Consider the following 14107-nt stretch of genomic DNA (forward strand, 5'->3'; position numbering starts at 1 on the left):
CGGAAAGTAGTTTGGTCGTTTGGACGAGGGCGAAGAAGGAGGCGCAACAGTAGCAACGTGCAGCAGCCATGGCAACGATAGTGAAACAGATTGTCGAGGAAGACGCAGCCAGCTGCGATAGTGAAGCAGCTGTGGCGACGAGCGAAAAAGAAGAAGCAACGGGCAGCAATGCGACGGGATCTCGTGCTCGTTTGAAGAGTTTGAAGACGCAGCCATGGCGAAGTGGTCGTCCATGGTAGCAGCTGATCGTTTGGAACAAGACGACGATGGTTGTTTGGAGCTGGGTGTTCATGGTGCGACGAAGAAGATGATGGTGGTTCGGGCAGTGGTGAGCGGAGGAGAAGACGAAGCTGAAGGGGGGGTCGTGGTGGTGTGAACGACGTGAAGACGTCGAAGAAGAAGAAGACGCAGCAGTAGAGTGGTCGACTGGCCTTCAATGGCAGACGAGAGAGGGAGGTCGACGAGCTGTGTGTGTATGCGTTGTGTATATGTGCGTATATGTGATGTGTGTGTGCGTTGAGGGTGAGGCATCGCTGGACTGGGTGGTGGTGGTTGTGTTAAAGGTGGTGGAGGCGTGGGGGGGGGCAGCCATGGCTGCTAGGGCTTGGAGGGAGGTGGTCTTGGAGAAGAAGGAGAGAAAGGGAGGAAGAAGAAGAGAGAGGGGGGGGGGGGCGGGTAGTTTAGGGTTTTTTTGGTTTATTTTTTTTTGTGTTGTTTTGTTTTTATGAAAAATGAAAGAAAAATGAAAAGGGGGTTTGGGTCTTTTGGATTATGGACTGGGTCGTTTGGGAAGATTGGGTCTCTTTGGGCCTGTGACTTGAATTTGAAGAAGAGCCCCATTCCGATTTTCTTTGTATTTTTGCTCTCTTTTCTTCTTTTATTTTTCTAAAACTAAATTCTAAAAATCCTTAATTTATTATTAAGTTATAAAAGCGCAAATTCCAATAACAATTAACGCACAATTAAGTAATAATTAAGCATAAAATTGTACATTTGAACATTAAATGCTAAAAATGCAAAAGATGCCTATTTTTGTAATTTTCAATTTTGGTAAAACAAACTTAATTACTAACAATTGTAGACTTAAATCCTACATGCAAAATGCGACATATTTTTGTATTTTTTATTAATTTTAACAAATAAACATGCACAGACAAATACAAATAATTATCCAAAAATGTCATAAAATTTCTCAAAATTGCACACCAAGGAAAATCATTTTATTTTGAATTTTTTGGGAGTAATTCTTTCATAGAGCAAAAATCACGTGATTACAGCAAGTTGTGTTGATTCTAGAAGGTCTGTTAGTAGCCTTATTGTGTTTCTTAGTGGCTGCCCCATTGCCTAGAAGTCTAAGAAACAACCCACCATTGCTCTATCCTCTGCTGAGGCTGAGTACAAGACACTTAGATTGTTGGTTGCTGAGGTTTCTTGGGTCCTTCAACTCTTGGCTGAGCTTGGTGTGGCAGATCTTGTCCATGTTGATATTTTTTGCGATAGTAAATCTGCCATACACATCGCCAAGAATCCTGTTTTCCATGAGTGTACTTAGCATATTGAAGTGGATATTGTCATTTTATTCGAGATGCTTTAAAGGTCGGGCTCATTACTCTGCACTCTATCTCTACTCATTCTCAACTGGATAACATTTTTACTAAGCCCTTTCTGGATAGCAGTTAACATGCTTTTATCTCCAACCTTGGAATGAATTTCCCTTCCAGCTTGAGGGGGTGTTGGAGCCCATGAAGCAATACACATGCCCAATGAAGGAGAAGCCTACTTGAAGAAGTTGAAGTTGATAAAGCCTCCTTAGTAGACCCGATTCCTTTTATTTAACTCTTTACCCGACCCAGATTGTATAAATATGTTTACAGACTTTCATATTATTTTGTACAGCTATTACACATTTATAAAATTGTTCTGTTCATCTCATGCACCTTTGTCCCTATACTTACGAAATGCCTTAGGGTTTCTCTTATAGATTTTACTCGAGTTCATGAGGAATTCGAGTGTTTTCAAGTAAAGCTTCTCCAACTTCTTGATTTAACATTGTATGTGGTTTGTTCTCACTATTATTTCTACATAAACAATATCAGGTTTAACATAAAGCATTTTAGACATGATGAATCTGGTAAAATACAACTTTCTCATTTCAATCAAATAAAATGGCGTTCTATTTTGAATATATTACTAGAATTAACATAAAGCATTTTAGACAATTTTGCAAAAGTTTCTTTCTAATTTTTTAACTTAAAAGCACTATCATCAATGTGATCATTTGCAAAATATTCAATCTGATTCTACATGTTTCTTAAATCTTGTGACTGTGTGAGTATAACATTGACTCTCTAATGTTTTTAGCTCCTCAAAACAAGTGTACACTTACACAATCAACTCCTAATATATTTCAATTTTTTATTCTAGATTTAACAACGACGAACTTATTTTGTTATAGAAGTTAGAATTATGACAGTCGTTTTCCCAAATTGATGTAATTTGGCTCGTAATAACTCAAAATTTTTAGATGCCAAGATTTAACAATTATGAATTTGTCTATGTAAATGTTTTGAAACTGTTGCCAGGTGATTGTTTACCTCAAAAATACGAGTAAAAATTAAACTTATTTATGGTTTTAAAGATATATGATTTAGTCCAATACTAATTAATAATCAAGAAATCTAATGCATAAATGAAAGAAGTAAGTGAAACCAAACCAGTGTGCAGGCCAGTCTCGACCTCGAGATAAGGTGGCCTTGAGGTTGGTCAAGAACAATAAAGTAAGAACAATAATGTTAAAGGATAATTCTGATGAAATATGAGCAAGAAAGTAAGAGAGTATATTTTTTGCCAATGATTAATGATTGTTACAAATGATTGGCGTCCCCTTTATATAATAGGGGAACCTTAAATAAGGTAAATTTCTATTTACAGTAAGGAATCTTATTGAGACAACTGTCTAACTGCCTAGTACAGATTAGTACTAATTCGTACAAATCTATTCCGGAATTTATACCATGATCTTGAGGATGTGGCGGGAATCTTGCTCATTCTGTTACAAACTCATAACAGCTCCATCTCAGGGTTGGTCATACTCGGTCTCGGTACTCATCATGCACTTCGATCTTCGATCCTTATGTTCTGCCCTCAAACTCGAACCTGGTCCACACTGAGTTTATCCCTCGATGCGAGCCCTCTATTCCTCAATGTGAGCCCTCGAGCCCACATAATCGAGGGTACATGATTTTACCGTATACAGATAGTCCTCGTGTTTCTTAGAGTAAAATGATAAGAAATGATTTGAACCTCGATTTTTTGGAGCTCTTGATGATGACATCATCTCTATGATGTAAGCACTCGAGGTGACTGAAACGTCCTGTCGGTTCATTTCCCCAAAACATTAAATGTGTGCCAGTTATGGTCAGCCACTAACGCTGCCGAACCGTCGTTGCGTATCTATAAATATGAGCCTCCTCTTTTAAATTAAAGCCTTTACTTCTTTCTTGCAATCTCTCTGATCCCTTCTTCTCTTCATCTCTTTCTCTCATCACCTGCTTCTACTGTCCTTTTAGCGCCGGAAAATGCGAAACTCCACCACCTTCTGCATATCTAAACCTAAAACCATGGCAAAAGCCTATAAAATAGTTCCTCAAAAAGAAAAGGCTTCTTCCTCTTCCTCCCATCCGACCAGTGACAAAGCGCCGACCCTTCACAAGATCGTTCCCATCGCCTACATTATAAAGAAATATTTCGATGTAGAAAAACCCACTATAGTTCCCGGTCGATGTGAGCATGCATCGAGGTATATCTGTTCGATAACAGAAAAACACCTCGAGGCAGTGAGAAAGGATTGTGGATGGGGGGATGAGGTTGTGGTACATATCCCGACCCTCGAGGAGAGTGTCACCACCCACGTGGAGTGGTTCGTAAGTGTTTACACTTACCCCTTCACACTGGGTCCTCTTGATCCGGTTGTGATTGACTTCAGTAAAAGATATCAAGTCACCCTCGGTCAGATCCACCCCTCATTTTGGCGTATAGTGATCATGATCCGTTATTTCTCCAGCAAGGCCAAGGGACTGGAGTTTACCCTTAATCACCTCATCCGATTGTATCGGCCTCAGCTTTTCCGAGGACTGATCAAGCTCCAATACTGATCAAGTAAAGCTTTCTTTGCTAGCAATGATAAGGCCAAAGACCAGGGCTGGATGAGCCGATTCATCCGGGTGAGGACCTCAGACATCATCCCCGAGGAAAAAATGTCGTTCCCAGAGAAATGGAATCACAATTGTAAGTGAAGTCCCTTTCCCAGTATCTCTTATACTCCGTTCCTGCCTTTTGTAATGCCTTTACCTTTTTTGGAGCCGAAGTTTGGATGCCTCATGTGATTCCCAACCTCGAAGACTGGGTCTGAAAGTTAGACGCGACCTCCTCGTATGACGAGCGTAAATGGCGTGACTTGTCGAGGGGTAAATGGGAAGCCAAACACCATGGTGAGTTTTTCTTTGTAAGCTTTTTGATGCTTCCCTTCTTTACTGAAGTCATTTGTTTCCTCATACTCAATATTTTATTTATGCAGGCCTTGGAGAGTTTTTCGAGATAAGGCCGGCCCGTCATAGGGAAGAGATCGAGTCCCCGATTCTTAAATCGAGGAAAGATAATGAGAGAGAAAGGGTTTCGAAACTCGAAGACCCCCGGGACAAAAAGGCTCCTCCTCGAAAACTTAGGAGGAATGTTATTCATGTGGACGTAGACTCGGACCACCAATTTTTGGATGATGAGGAAAACGAGGGCGAAAAATTGGCGTTGGTGACCCGAACTAGGAAACCGGTTGAGGCCGCCAAGCCCTCCGAACCGGAGACCTTGCCTCGTGGTGAGGAAACTCCAAAGAAAGGCTCGGGCAAAGCCCCCAAGTCCCCTAATATTGAGATTATTCCCCCGCCTTCGATAAGTACACCGGAGGGGGCAGGTAACGAGAATACCGAAACTAATCAGAGCACCTCGAACGACGAGTTCGGGGCCATGAAAATAGGTCACTCCCCCTTCTGCCATCTTATTCCGAGGAGGCAATAAAGGACACTCAAGCTCTACGAATTCCCGACCCGATCATGGTCCTCGAAGAAGATCCTTTTCAGGATTATTTTACTGGGGTCGATGATGCCGCCGACCTTAATGACGCATATACCCTCTTTGAAGAGGCTCATCGTCTCTTCTCCCGGGTAAGCACTAACTCTTATTGTTGCAATTTTTTTCTTCTCCTTCTGCGTTAACTTATATCTCCTTTTTTGTGTAGTACATTTCTAAGTTTAGAGCCGAGTTGAGCCAATGTGAAGCCGAGCTTAAGAGATCCTCAGATAAAGGGAAAGCACCGAGGCTTCTTTGTAGTAAAAGGGAGGAGGAGCTCAAGGACTTACGAGCAGATTTGGCCAAAGCTCTTCAAAATGAGGCCGAGCTAGACAAGAAGGTAACCGTCATTTTGCAAGAGTATGGCCTAATTGACCCATTTGTGGAGTCTAACACTTCAGTGTATCAGCCGCAGCAAAAATTGGACATGATAGGGCAGCTTCGAGGTGAGGTCGATCAAGTTAAGGCCGATTGCAACCAGTGGAAGGAAAACATGGATCAACTTGCTGGTGAGAAAGAGGATGCCCTAGCAAATCTGGCCTCAACTGAGGCCCAACTCTGGGGAATCAGAGTAAAAAATCTGGCCCAGGCAAGAAGATCGACGATCTCGAGGCCAAACTTACCGCAACTGGGGATGGGATTGCCGAAACCAGGGCCGAGGTCGAGAGGACGAAGGCCACGACTGATAAGACCGTTGTTGTGTACCAAAAGGATGCAAAGGCTGCTCAAATGGAATTAAGGGAAACTTCAAACCGGGAGAAACAGATTAGTGATCTGGCCAGGTGCCAAGCCCGGAGGGAGACCCTCGAAGAAGTTCATGCTCGAGGTTTCGACTTCACCGAGGAGATAGCCCAGGAAAAAACATTCGAGGCTGATGCCAAGTTCCTCATTTCCTCCTCTGACGACGACGATGATGAAGGCAGCCAGAGCGGATCCGATAATGAAGCTGGGCTCGAAGAGGAGGCTGCTCCCGAGGATATGGCTCCTAAAGTACATTAGGCTCTTCTAGTTTTTGTTTTTGTATAAGGCCCCTTGTGGGCATTGTAAATACTCTTTATCAATATAAGGAATTCCCTTTCTTTGCGCTTTATCTCCGATTTGTATTGAATTCTGCTTCGTCTTCGTTTGTGAAAAATTTTGATGTTACATCTTCAACGATCAAGAGAGCACTGGCTCCGACTCAGAATAGAACAAACCCTTAGGTTTTTTCGTGATCAATGGGCGATGTTTGAACTTATAATAGAGTACCTCTTTGAGGTTTTTGTTAATCCTTGAGCTATGCTTAAGTCGATTTGATGCGAGCTCGGGATAATGGGACTCTTGAGTTCGAGCGGGAGTAAGGTCTCGAACTCTACATGTTTCGGCCCTTAGGCTCTTTTATATTAGCCCTTAGGCTCTTTTAGGTCGGCCCTTAGGCTCTTTAAGTTGGTCCAATTCGACATCTAAGACGGATATAATTTTTCCCTCTTTTCGGCTAAAAGACTTAGTGAAAATTTCTTTATGCCTTAGCATGTGTTTTTTGTCTTCAATCGATCAGAACCCGTTCGTGTCAATACCTCTTGAGGCTTTTTCGAAGGCTGATGTTATCGAATCCTGTAAATTGTTCAAGGGTTGATTTTATCGAAGCCCTTTTTTATTTGCTTTTGACTAGGGTAGCCCTATTTAACCGGTTTTTCAAAGTATTTGAAGGCCTTTAACTTATGGTGGAAGTCAAACGTCTCCGAGCTGCATTATTTCGGCTGTAGCCTTTCTTATATAACCGTAGTATGGTCGTAGCCTTCGGGTGTGTCTTTTGGACTTGCTTCCCGATAACCTTCCGAACTTGTCCGAAAAGTTAGTCCCCGAGTATGATGGCCTTGGCCTTTGCATCGAGTATGCCTCTTTGAGGTCTTATAAATTCAAGCTTAGATACTCGAATATGTTAACTGTCAATGACAGTCCCTGAGTATTCGAGGTGTATTCGCATTTTGGCCCTTGAGTCGTTTCTCGTGGAATCACAAGTATGATGTTCGTATAGTAGCAAGTTTCTTTGAGACACAAAGTGTTTTTATATAGAAAGAATGCTTATTTGGGTAATTGATACATGCGTACATGTTTTGCCATTGGGGCTCGACTATTCTATATGGACACGATTCATCTGATCGTTTGGCCCATTACAAAGTTTTCCTATCGAGGCCCTCTTTGTCATGAATTATTTTCCTTGAAAATATAACACCCAAGGGTGATGCCCCTAGTATCCGAGGTTGATTGAAAAGAAGCCTTGGATACTATTAAATTCTCCTTAAGTAGAACATAGTTGTTGCCTCGTTAAAAACCTCGCCGGAAAAACCTATTTGGGATAAAACACGATCTAAGGGAAAAAGAGTACAATGTGTGCTTTAAAACCTAAGGTCTTCGTGTAGAAAGGTGTCTTCGACCTCTTCGATCGGACACCTGCAATGAGTAAGTTTTAAATTCAAATGGAAAAAAGGAGAAGGTCATACCTTAGCAGTAATATCATTTGAGTAGTGATACATTCCAATTGTTCGCCTCCCATTTTGCCGAGTTTGTAAGACCCTTTACCGACAATTCTGATAACTTGGTACAGTCCTTCCCTATTCAGGCCTAGCGTCCCTTCATTCGGGTCTCGAGTATTGAAGGTGACATTCCGTGGAACTAAGACCCGATTTCGAAGTGTCGAAGGTTGGTCCTTCTATTATAATATCTCTCGATTCTTTGCTTTTGCGTGGCTATCCGAACAAGTGCAGTTTCTCATTTTTCATCTAATAACTCGAGGCTGGTATTCATAGCCTCATGATTTGACTCCCCCGATGCATGTCGAAATCTGGCGCTGGGTTCCCCGACCTCGACCGGAACCAAGGCCTCGGAGCCGTACACTAACGAGAACGGGGTTGCCCCCGTGCTGGACTTCGATGTTGTTCAATACACCCAAAGAACCTTGAGTAGAACTTCTCTCCATTTTCCTTTTGCATCGTCCAACCTCTTCTTTAGGTTTTGAATGATAATTTTGTTTGTTAACTCAGCCTGTCCGTTCCCGGTCGGATGATATGGCATTGATAAAAGCCTTTTTATTTTGTGTGCTTCGAGGAACTCCGTTACCTTGCTGCCGATAAATTGCTTGCCGTTGTCGCATATGATTTCGGCAGGTATCTCGAATAGACACACAATGTGGTCCCAAATGAAGTCAATAACTTCTTTTTCTCTGACCTTCTCGAAGGCCTGTGCTTCCACCCATTTAGAAAAGTAGTCAGTCATAAACAAAATGAATTTAGTTTTACCTGGGGCCGTTGGTAGAGAGCCGACGATATCCATTCCTCATTTTATGAAAGGCCACAGGGACAAGAGTGAGTGAAGTTGCTCTCCGGGATGATAAATCATCGGTGAATACCTTTGACATTTATCACATTTTTTGACAAACTCCTTAGTGTCTTTTTCCATGCTATCCCAATAATACCCTGCTCTAATAATTATACGAATCAAAGGCTCAGCGCCGGAGTGATTCCTACAAGTGCCTTCGTGGACTTCTCATAGAACATAATCGGTGTCCCCCGACCCTATACATACCGCCAATGGTCCATCGAACGTCCTCCTGTATAATGTTCCATCTTCATTCAATGTGAATCTAGCAGCCTTGGTTCATAGAGTCCTCGATTCTTTATGATCCGATGGGAGTTTTTCATTTTTCAAGTATTCGATATATTTATTCCTCCAATCCCAGGTCAAACTTGTAGAATTTATCTCTCCGTGACCCTCTTCGACCACAAATCTCGATAATTGGACGATAGTTCCCAGGACAATATCATCTTCTTCAACTGATGACCCCAAGTTAGCAAGTGCATCAACCTCACTGTTTTGTTCTCGAGGCACATGATCTAGAGTCCACTCCTTGAAGCGGTGCAAGGTTACCTATAATTTGTCCAAATATCTTTGCATCCTATCTTCCCGAACTTCAAAGCTTTTATTTCCTTGATTTACTACCACTAGAGAATCACACCTGCCTTCAATGACTTTGGCCCCCAAGCTTTTAGCTAGCTCGAGACCTGCAATCATGGCCTTAGACTTGGCCTCATTATTAGACAACCTAGAAGTTTTAATAGATTGTCGAATAGTACTACATGTAGGTGGATTCAGTACAATGACAAGCCCAGACCCTTTCACATTTGAGGCACCGTTCGTGAAGAGGGTCCATGCCCCCGATGATATACCCGATTTTAGCAGAAGTTCTTTTCCACTTCGGGTACAAGGGTCGCTATAAAATTGGCCACGAAGTCAGCTAAGATTTGAGACTTGATAGGCATTCGGGGTTAATATTCGATATCGTAATCGCCAAGTTCGACTGCCCATTTGGCCAATCGGCCTGATAGTTCGGGCTTATGCAAAATATTTTGGAGAGGATAAGTGGTTAACACACATATTGGGTGACACTGGAAATATGGCTTTAGTTTTCTAGATGCGCTTATCAATGCAAGTGCTAATTTTTCTAAGTGTAGGTATCTAGTTTCAGCATCTCCTAAAGTCTGACTTACATAATAAACAGGAAATTGCGTACCTTGCTCTTCTCGAACTAGTACCCCACTTACCACTATCTCGGACACTGCCAAATATAAGTAAAGCTTTTCATCCACTTTCAGAGTGTGAAGCAGAGGTGGGCTCGATAAATATCGCTTCAATTCCTCCAATGCTTGGTGGCATTCTGGGGTCCATGCGAAATCCTTTTTCTTTTTGAGCAAGGGAAAGAACCTGTGTCTCCGATCCGACGACCTCGAAATGAATCGACCCAAGGCGGCTATCCGTCCTGTTAACCTTTGTACGGCTTTCACACTATCTACTATAGTGATATATTCAATGGCCTTGATCTTGTCGGGGTTGATTTCGATCCCTCGATTTGATACCATAAAGCCGAGGAACTTGCCTGAACCGACCCCGAAGGCACATTTTTCTAGGTTAAGCTTCATGTTGTACTTCCTCAAGATTTTGAATGTTTCCTGCAAATGAGTTAAATGGTCCTCTGCGCGCAGGGACTTAACCAACATATCGTCAATGTAAACTTTCATTGAGTTACCTATCTGTTCCTCGAACATTTTGTTAACTAGGCATTGGTATGTAGCTCCAGCATTTTTTAGCCCGAAGGGCATTACATTGTAACAATAGGTTCCAAATTTAGTGATAAACGAGGTCTTCTCCTGGTCCTCCAGGTTCATCTGAATTTCATTGTACCCGAAGTAGGCGTCAAGAAAGGTAAGAATATTGTGGTTGGCCATGGCATCGATCATGCGATCGATATTAGATAGTGGAAAAGAGTCTTTAGGGCATGCCTTGTTCAAATCCTTATAATCTACGCACATTCTCAATTTGTTCCCCTTTGTGGGACTACAACTACGTTGGCTAACCATTCAGGGTACTTTACCTCCCGAATAGACCCTATTTTAAGAAGCTTAGTTACCTCGTCCTTTATGAATGCATGCTTCAACTCAACTGGGGCCTTCTTTTTTGTTTTACTAGTTTGAACCTGGGTAGAGGCTTAGGTGTGTTGTTATTTTCGGTGGGATCCTTGTCATGTCTAAATGGGACCAAGAAGAACAATCCATATTATCGATAAGAAATTGAATGAGTTTTTTCCTGAGTTTGGGGGCTAATCTCGTTTCCAGGTATACCTTTTTCTCGGGCATGTGCTCGATCAGTATGACCTGTTCTAGTTCCTCGACCATTGATTTGGTTGCATCTGACTCTTCGGGAATAACGAAATTTTGAAGAGTAAGGAAATCCTCTTCTTCTTCTTCGATTACATGTTCATTCGATTCAGTCAAGGCTGGGGGCGATGATTGATATTTGGCCGTCTACTTATCTTTGGTGATTGATTTTCCCGAGGTCAAAGGCACTGGTACCAAAGTCACCTTATCGACTGCAAACATTTCCTTTGTAGCGTGTTGTTCTCCGTAAACCGTTTTCACACCATCCACTATTGGGAATTTCATCATCTGATGAAGGGTCGAAGGTACCACCCTCATGTTGTGGATCCATGGCCTCCCGAGTAGTGCATTATATCTCATGTCGCCTTCGATGACATGGAATTTTGTATCTTGGATGGTCCCGACCACGTTCATTAGCAGAATTATCTCCCCCTTTGTTGTTTCGCTTGCCATGTTAAATCCATTTAGGATTCGAGATGTAGGTACAATTTGGTCCTGTAGGCTGAGCTGCTCTACGACCCTCGATCTGATTATGTTTGCTGAGCTACCTGGATCCACTAGAACATGTTTAACTTAAACGTTATTTAACAAAATAGAAATTACCAGGGCGTCATTGTGCGGTTGAGATATGCCTTCTGCTTCCTCATCATCGAACGATAGGACACCCCCGGGCACATCACCTTGGTGCATTTGAATATAGGCCCTTGTGGAACATCGACACCGCCAACGATCATATGAATTACATGTTGCGGTTCTTCCTGCTCATTTTTTCTGTTTGCATATCTTTCCCAGAAGTGGTTCTTAGCTCGATCACTGAGAAACTATCGGAGATGACCCTCGTTTAACAATCGAGCTACCTCCTCCCTCAGCTGCCTGCAGTCTTCGGTCTTATGGCCATGTGTGCTATGATATCCACACATCAAGTTTGGATTCCTTTGAGAAGGATCGGTTTGTGTAGGCCTGGGCCACCTAGTGTCTTTGATTCTTTCGATAGCTGACACGATCCCCGATGCATCTACACTGAAATTATACTCTGCCAACCGAGGTGCTTCCGCGGGATCGATGTGTTTATCAAAATTGTTCCTACTCAGAAGTCCCTGAGAGCTTTGACCTCGATCATTTCTTCGATTGTTCCAAGGAGTGTTGCGCCCCGAACCGTTGTTTCCTCGAGGCCTTAACAGCAAATCTATTAGGATGAACTGAACCTGAAGGGGCTCCCAACTGGTCGTCCTCGACCCTAATCTTCGATTGGTAATGATTGTGTACATCTGACTAAGTCACAACTAGGTACTCAATTAGATTTTGCTTCAACTGTCGTGACGCGATCGAACTCCACTCATTCAACCCCTACATAAAAGCTTGTACCGCCTAATCATCTGAGACCGGTGGTAATTCCATTCGCTCCATTTGAAATCGGGACATGAACTCCCTTAGCATCTCATCATTCCTCTGTCTTATCTTAAAAACATCCGATTTCCTTGTCACAACCTTTATGGCCCCGACATGTGCTTTCACGAAGGCATCTGCTAACATAGCAAATGAATCGATAAAGTTCGGCGACAAGTTGTGATACCAAATCATTGCTCTCTTTGACAAAATCTCCCCAAATTGTTTCAACAATACTGACTTGATCTCATCATCATTTAAGTCGTTTCCTTTAATCCTGCAAGTGCATGAGGTAATATGTTCATTAGGATCGGTTGTCCCGTTGTATTTGGGTATATCGGGCATATGATTTTTTTTAGAAATGGGCTTCGGAGACGCACTCGGAGGAAATGGTTTTTGTATGAATTTCTTGGCATCCAAACTTTTCAAGACCGGGGGTGCCCCCCGGTATTTGATAAACACGGGAGTTATAAGTCTCTACTTTATTGTCATTATCCTTAAATTTTTTCTCCCCGGACTCGATTCTCTTGGTGAGTTCTTCGAGCATCCTCATAATCGTGGGGTCAGTCCCCAAGCAATTATCGTTTGATCTCTCTGGCACCGGCTCAGTACGTCGAATGTTTTCTGGTTAGACTTTACTTGGAGTTTTGTGCTGACTTTGAAGCTGAGCGATAACAATCTGTTGAGCTTGTAACATCTCGAATATTACATGGAGGCTAATTCCCCCATCTCCTATTTCCTGTGTTTCTTGGCCACCAGATCGGGCTTCCCTACGCACACTTCCTCCGGGATATGTGCCTAAATACGCATTCAAAGCAATGTGTGAACTAATATCGACTGGTTCCTTATTTGGCACTTCCTCAGGGTTAATCGGTGGTACACTGGCTCCCGGAGCATCTACATTGTTGTTTTCCCCATGAAATCCAAGACCATCATCGCCGTGTACATGTGTATTTTGTGAGTTTGACATGTTTTATCATGAGAACAAAAAATCCTTCACAAGAACAAGTGTGAAAATAACGTGTGTTATCAGAATTAGTACCAAAACAACCACTACTATTTTTAGCCCCACGGTGGGCGCCAAACTGTTTACCTCGAAAATATGAGTAACAATTAAACTTGTTTATGATTTTAAAGATATGTAATTTAGTCCAATACTAATTAATAACCAAGAAAACTAACGTATAAATGAAAGAAGTAAATAAAATCAAACCAGTGTGCATGCCAGTCTCGACCTCGAGCTAAGGTGGTCTCGAGGTTGGTCAAGAATAATAAAGTAAGAACAATAATGTTAAAGGACAATTCTAATGAAATATGAGCAGGAAAGTAAGAGAGTATATTCTTTGCCAATGATTAATGATCGTTACAAATGATTGGATTCCACTTTATATAATAGGGGAACCCTAAATAAGGTAAATTTCTATTTACAGTAAGGAATCTTATTGAGACAACTGTCTAACCGCCTAGTACGAATTAGTAATAATTCGTACAAATCTAATTCGAAATTTACGCCATGATCTTGAGGACGTAGCAGGAATCTTGCTCATTCTGTTACAAACTCATAACGGCTCCATCTCGGGGTTCGTCATACTCAGCCTCGGTATTCATCATGCACTTCGATCTTCGATCCTTATGTTTTGCCTTCGAACTCGAACCCGGTCCATACTAAGTTTATCCCTCGATGTAAGTCCTCGAGCCCACAAAATCGGGGTACATGATTTTACCGTATACAGTGACTAATTTATTTATAATCAAATCATGATAATTTATCTGATTAATTAGATATGAATTAATGCAAATAGTCAGATCAACTAATTAGTACTTGAAGGTGGTCTTATAAAAAAAAGGTAGTCTATTTAATTATTGAATAATAAAAAAAAAGGTAAAATTAAAAAGCTTTGTCCTTAGAT

The 14107-nt window shown here is 42.0% G+C and overlaps 1 protein-coding gene across 1 annotated transcript; it reads left to right on the forward strand.

Annotated features, from left to right (window-relative positions):
• Window positions 1-5105: 5105 nt before the first annotated feature.
• Window positions 5106-6120, forward strand: LOC104212555 (uncharacterized). Its single transcript, XM_070173852.1, has 3 exons — window positions 5106-5216; window positions 5291-5692; window positions 5833-6120. The coding sequence occupies exons 1-3, from the start codon at window positions 5106-5108 to the stop codon at window positions 6118-6120; spliced, it is 801 nt and encodes a 266-aa protein (XP_070029953.1).
• The last annotated feature ends 7987 nt before the right edge of the window (window positions 6121-14107 follow it).

Source organism: Nicotiana sylvestris, chromosome 4, assembly GCF_000393655.2.
Source record: "Nicotiana sylvestris chromosome 4, ASM39365v2, whole genome shotgun sequence".
NCBI classification, from domain to species: Eukaryota; Viridiplantae; Streptophyta; class Magnoliopsida; order Solanales; family Solanaceae; genus Nicotiana; species Nicotiana sylvestris.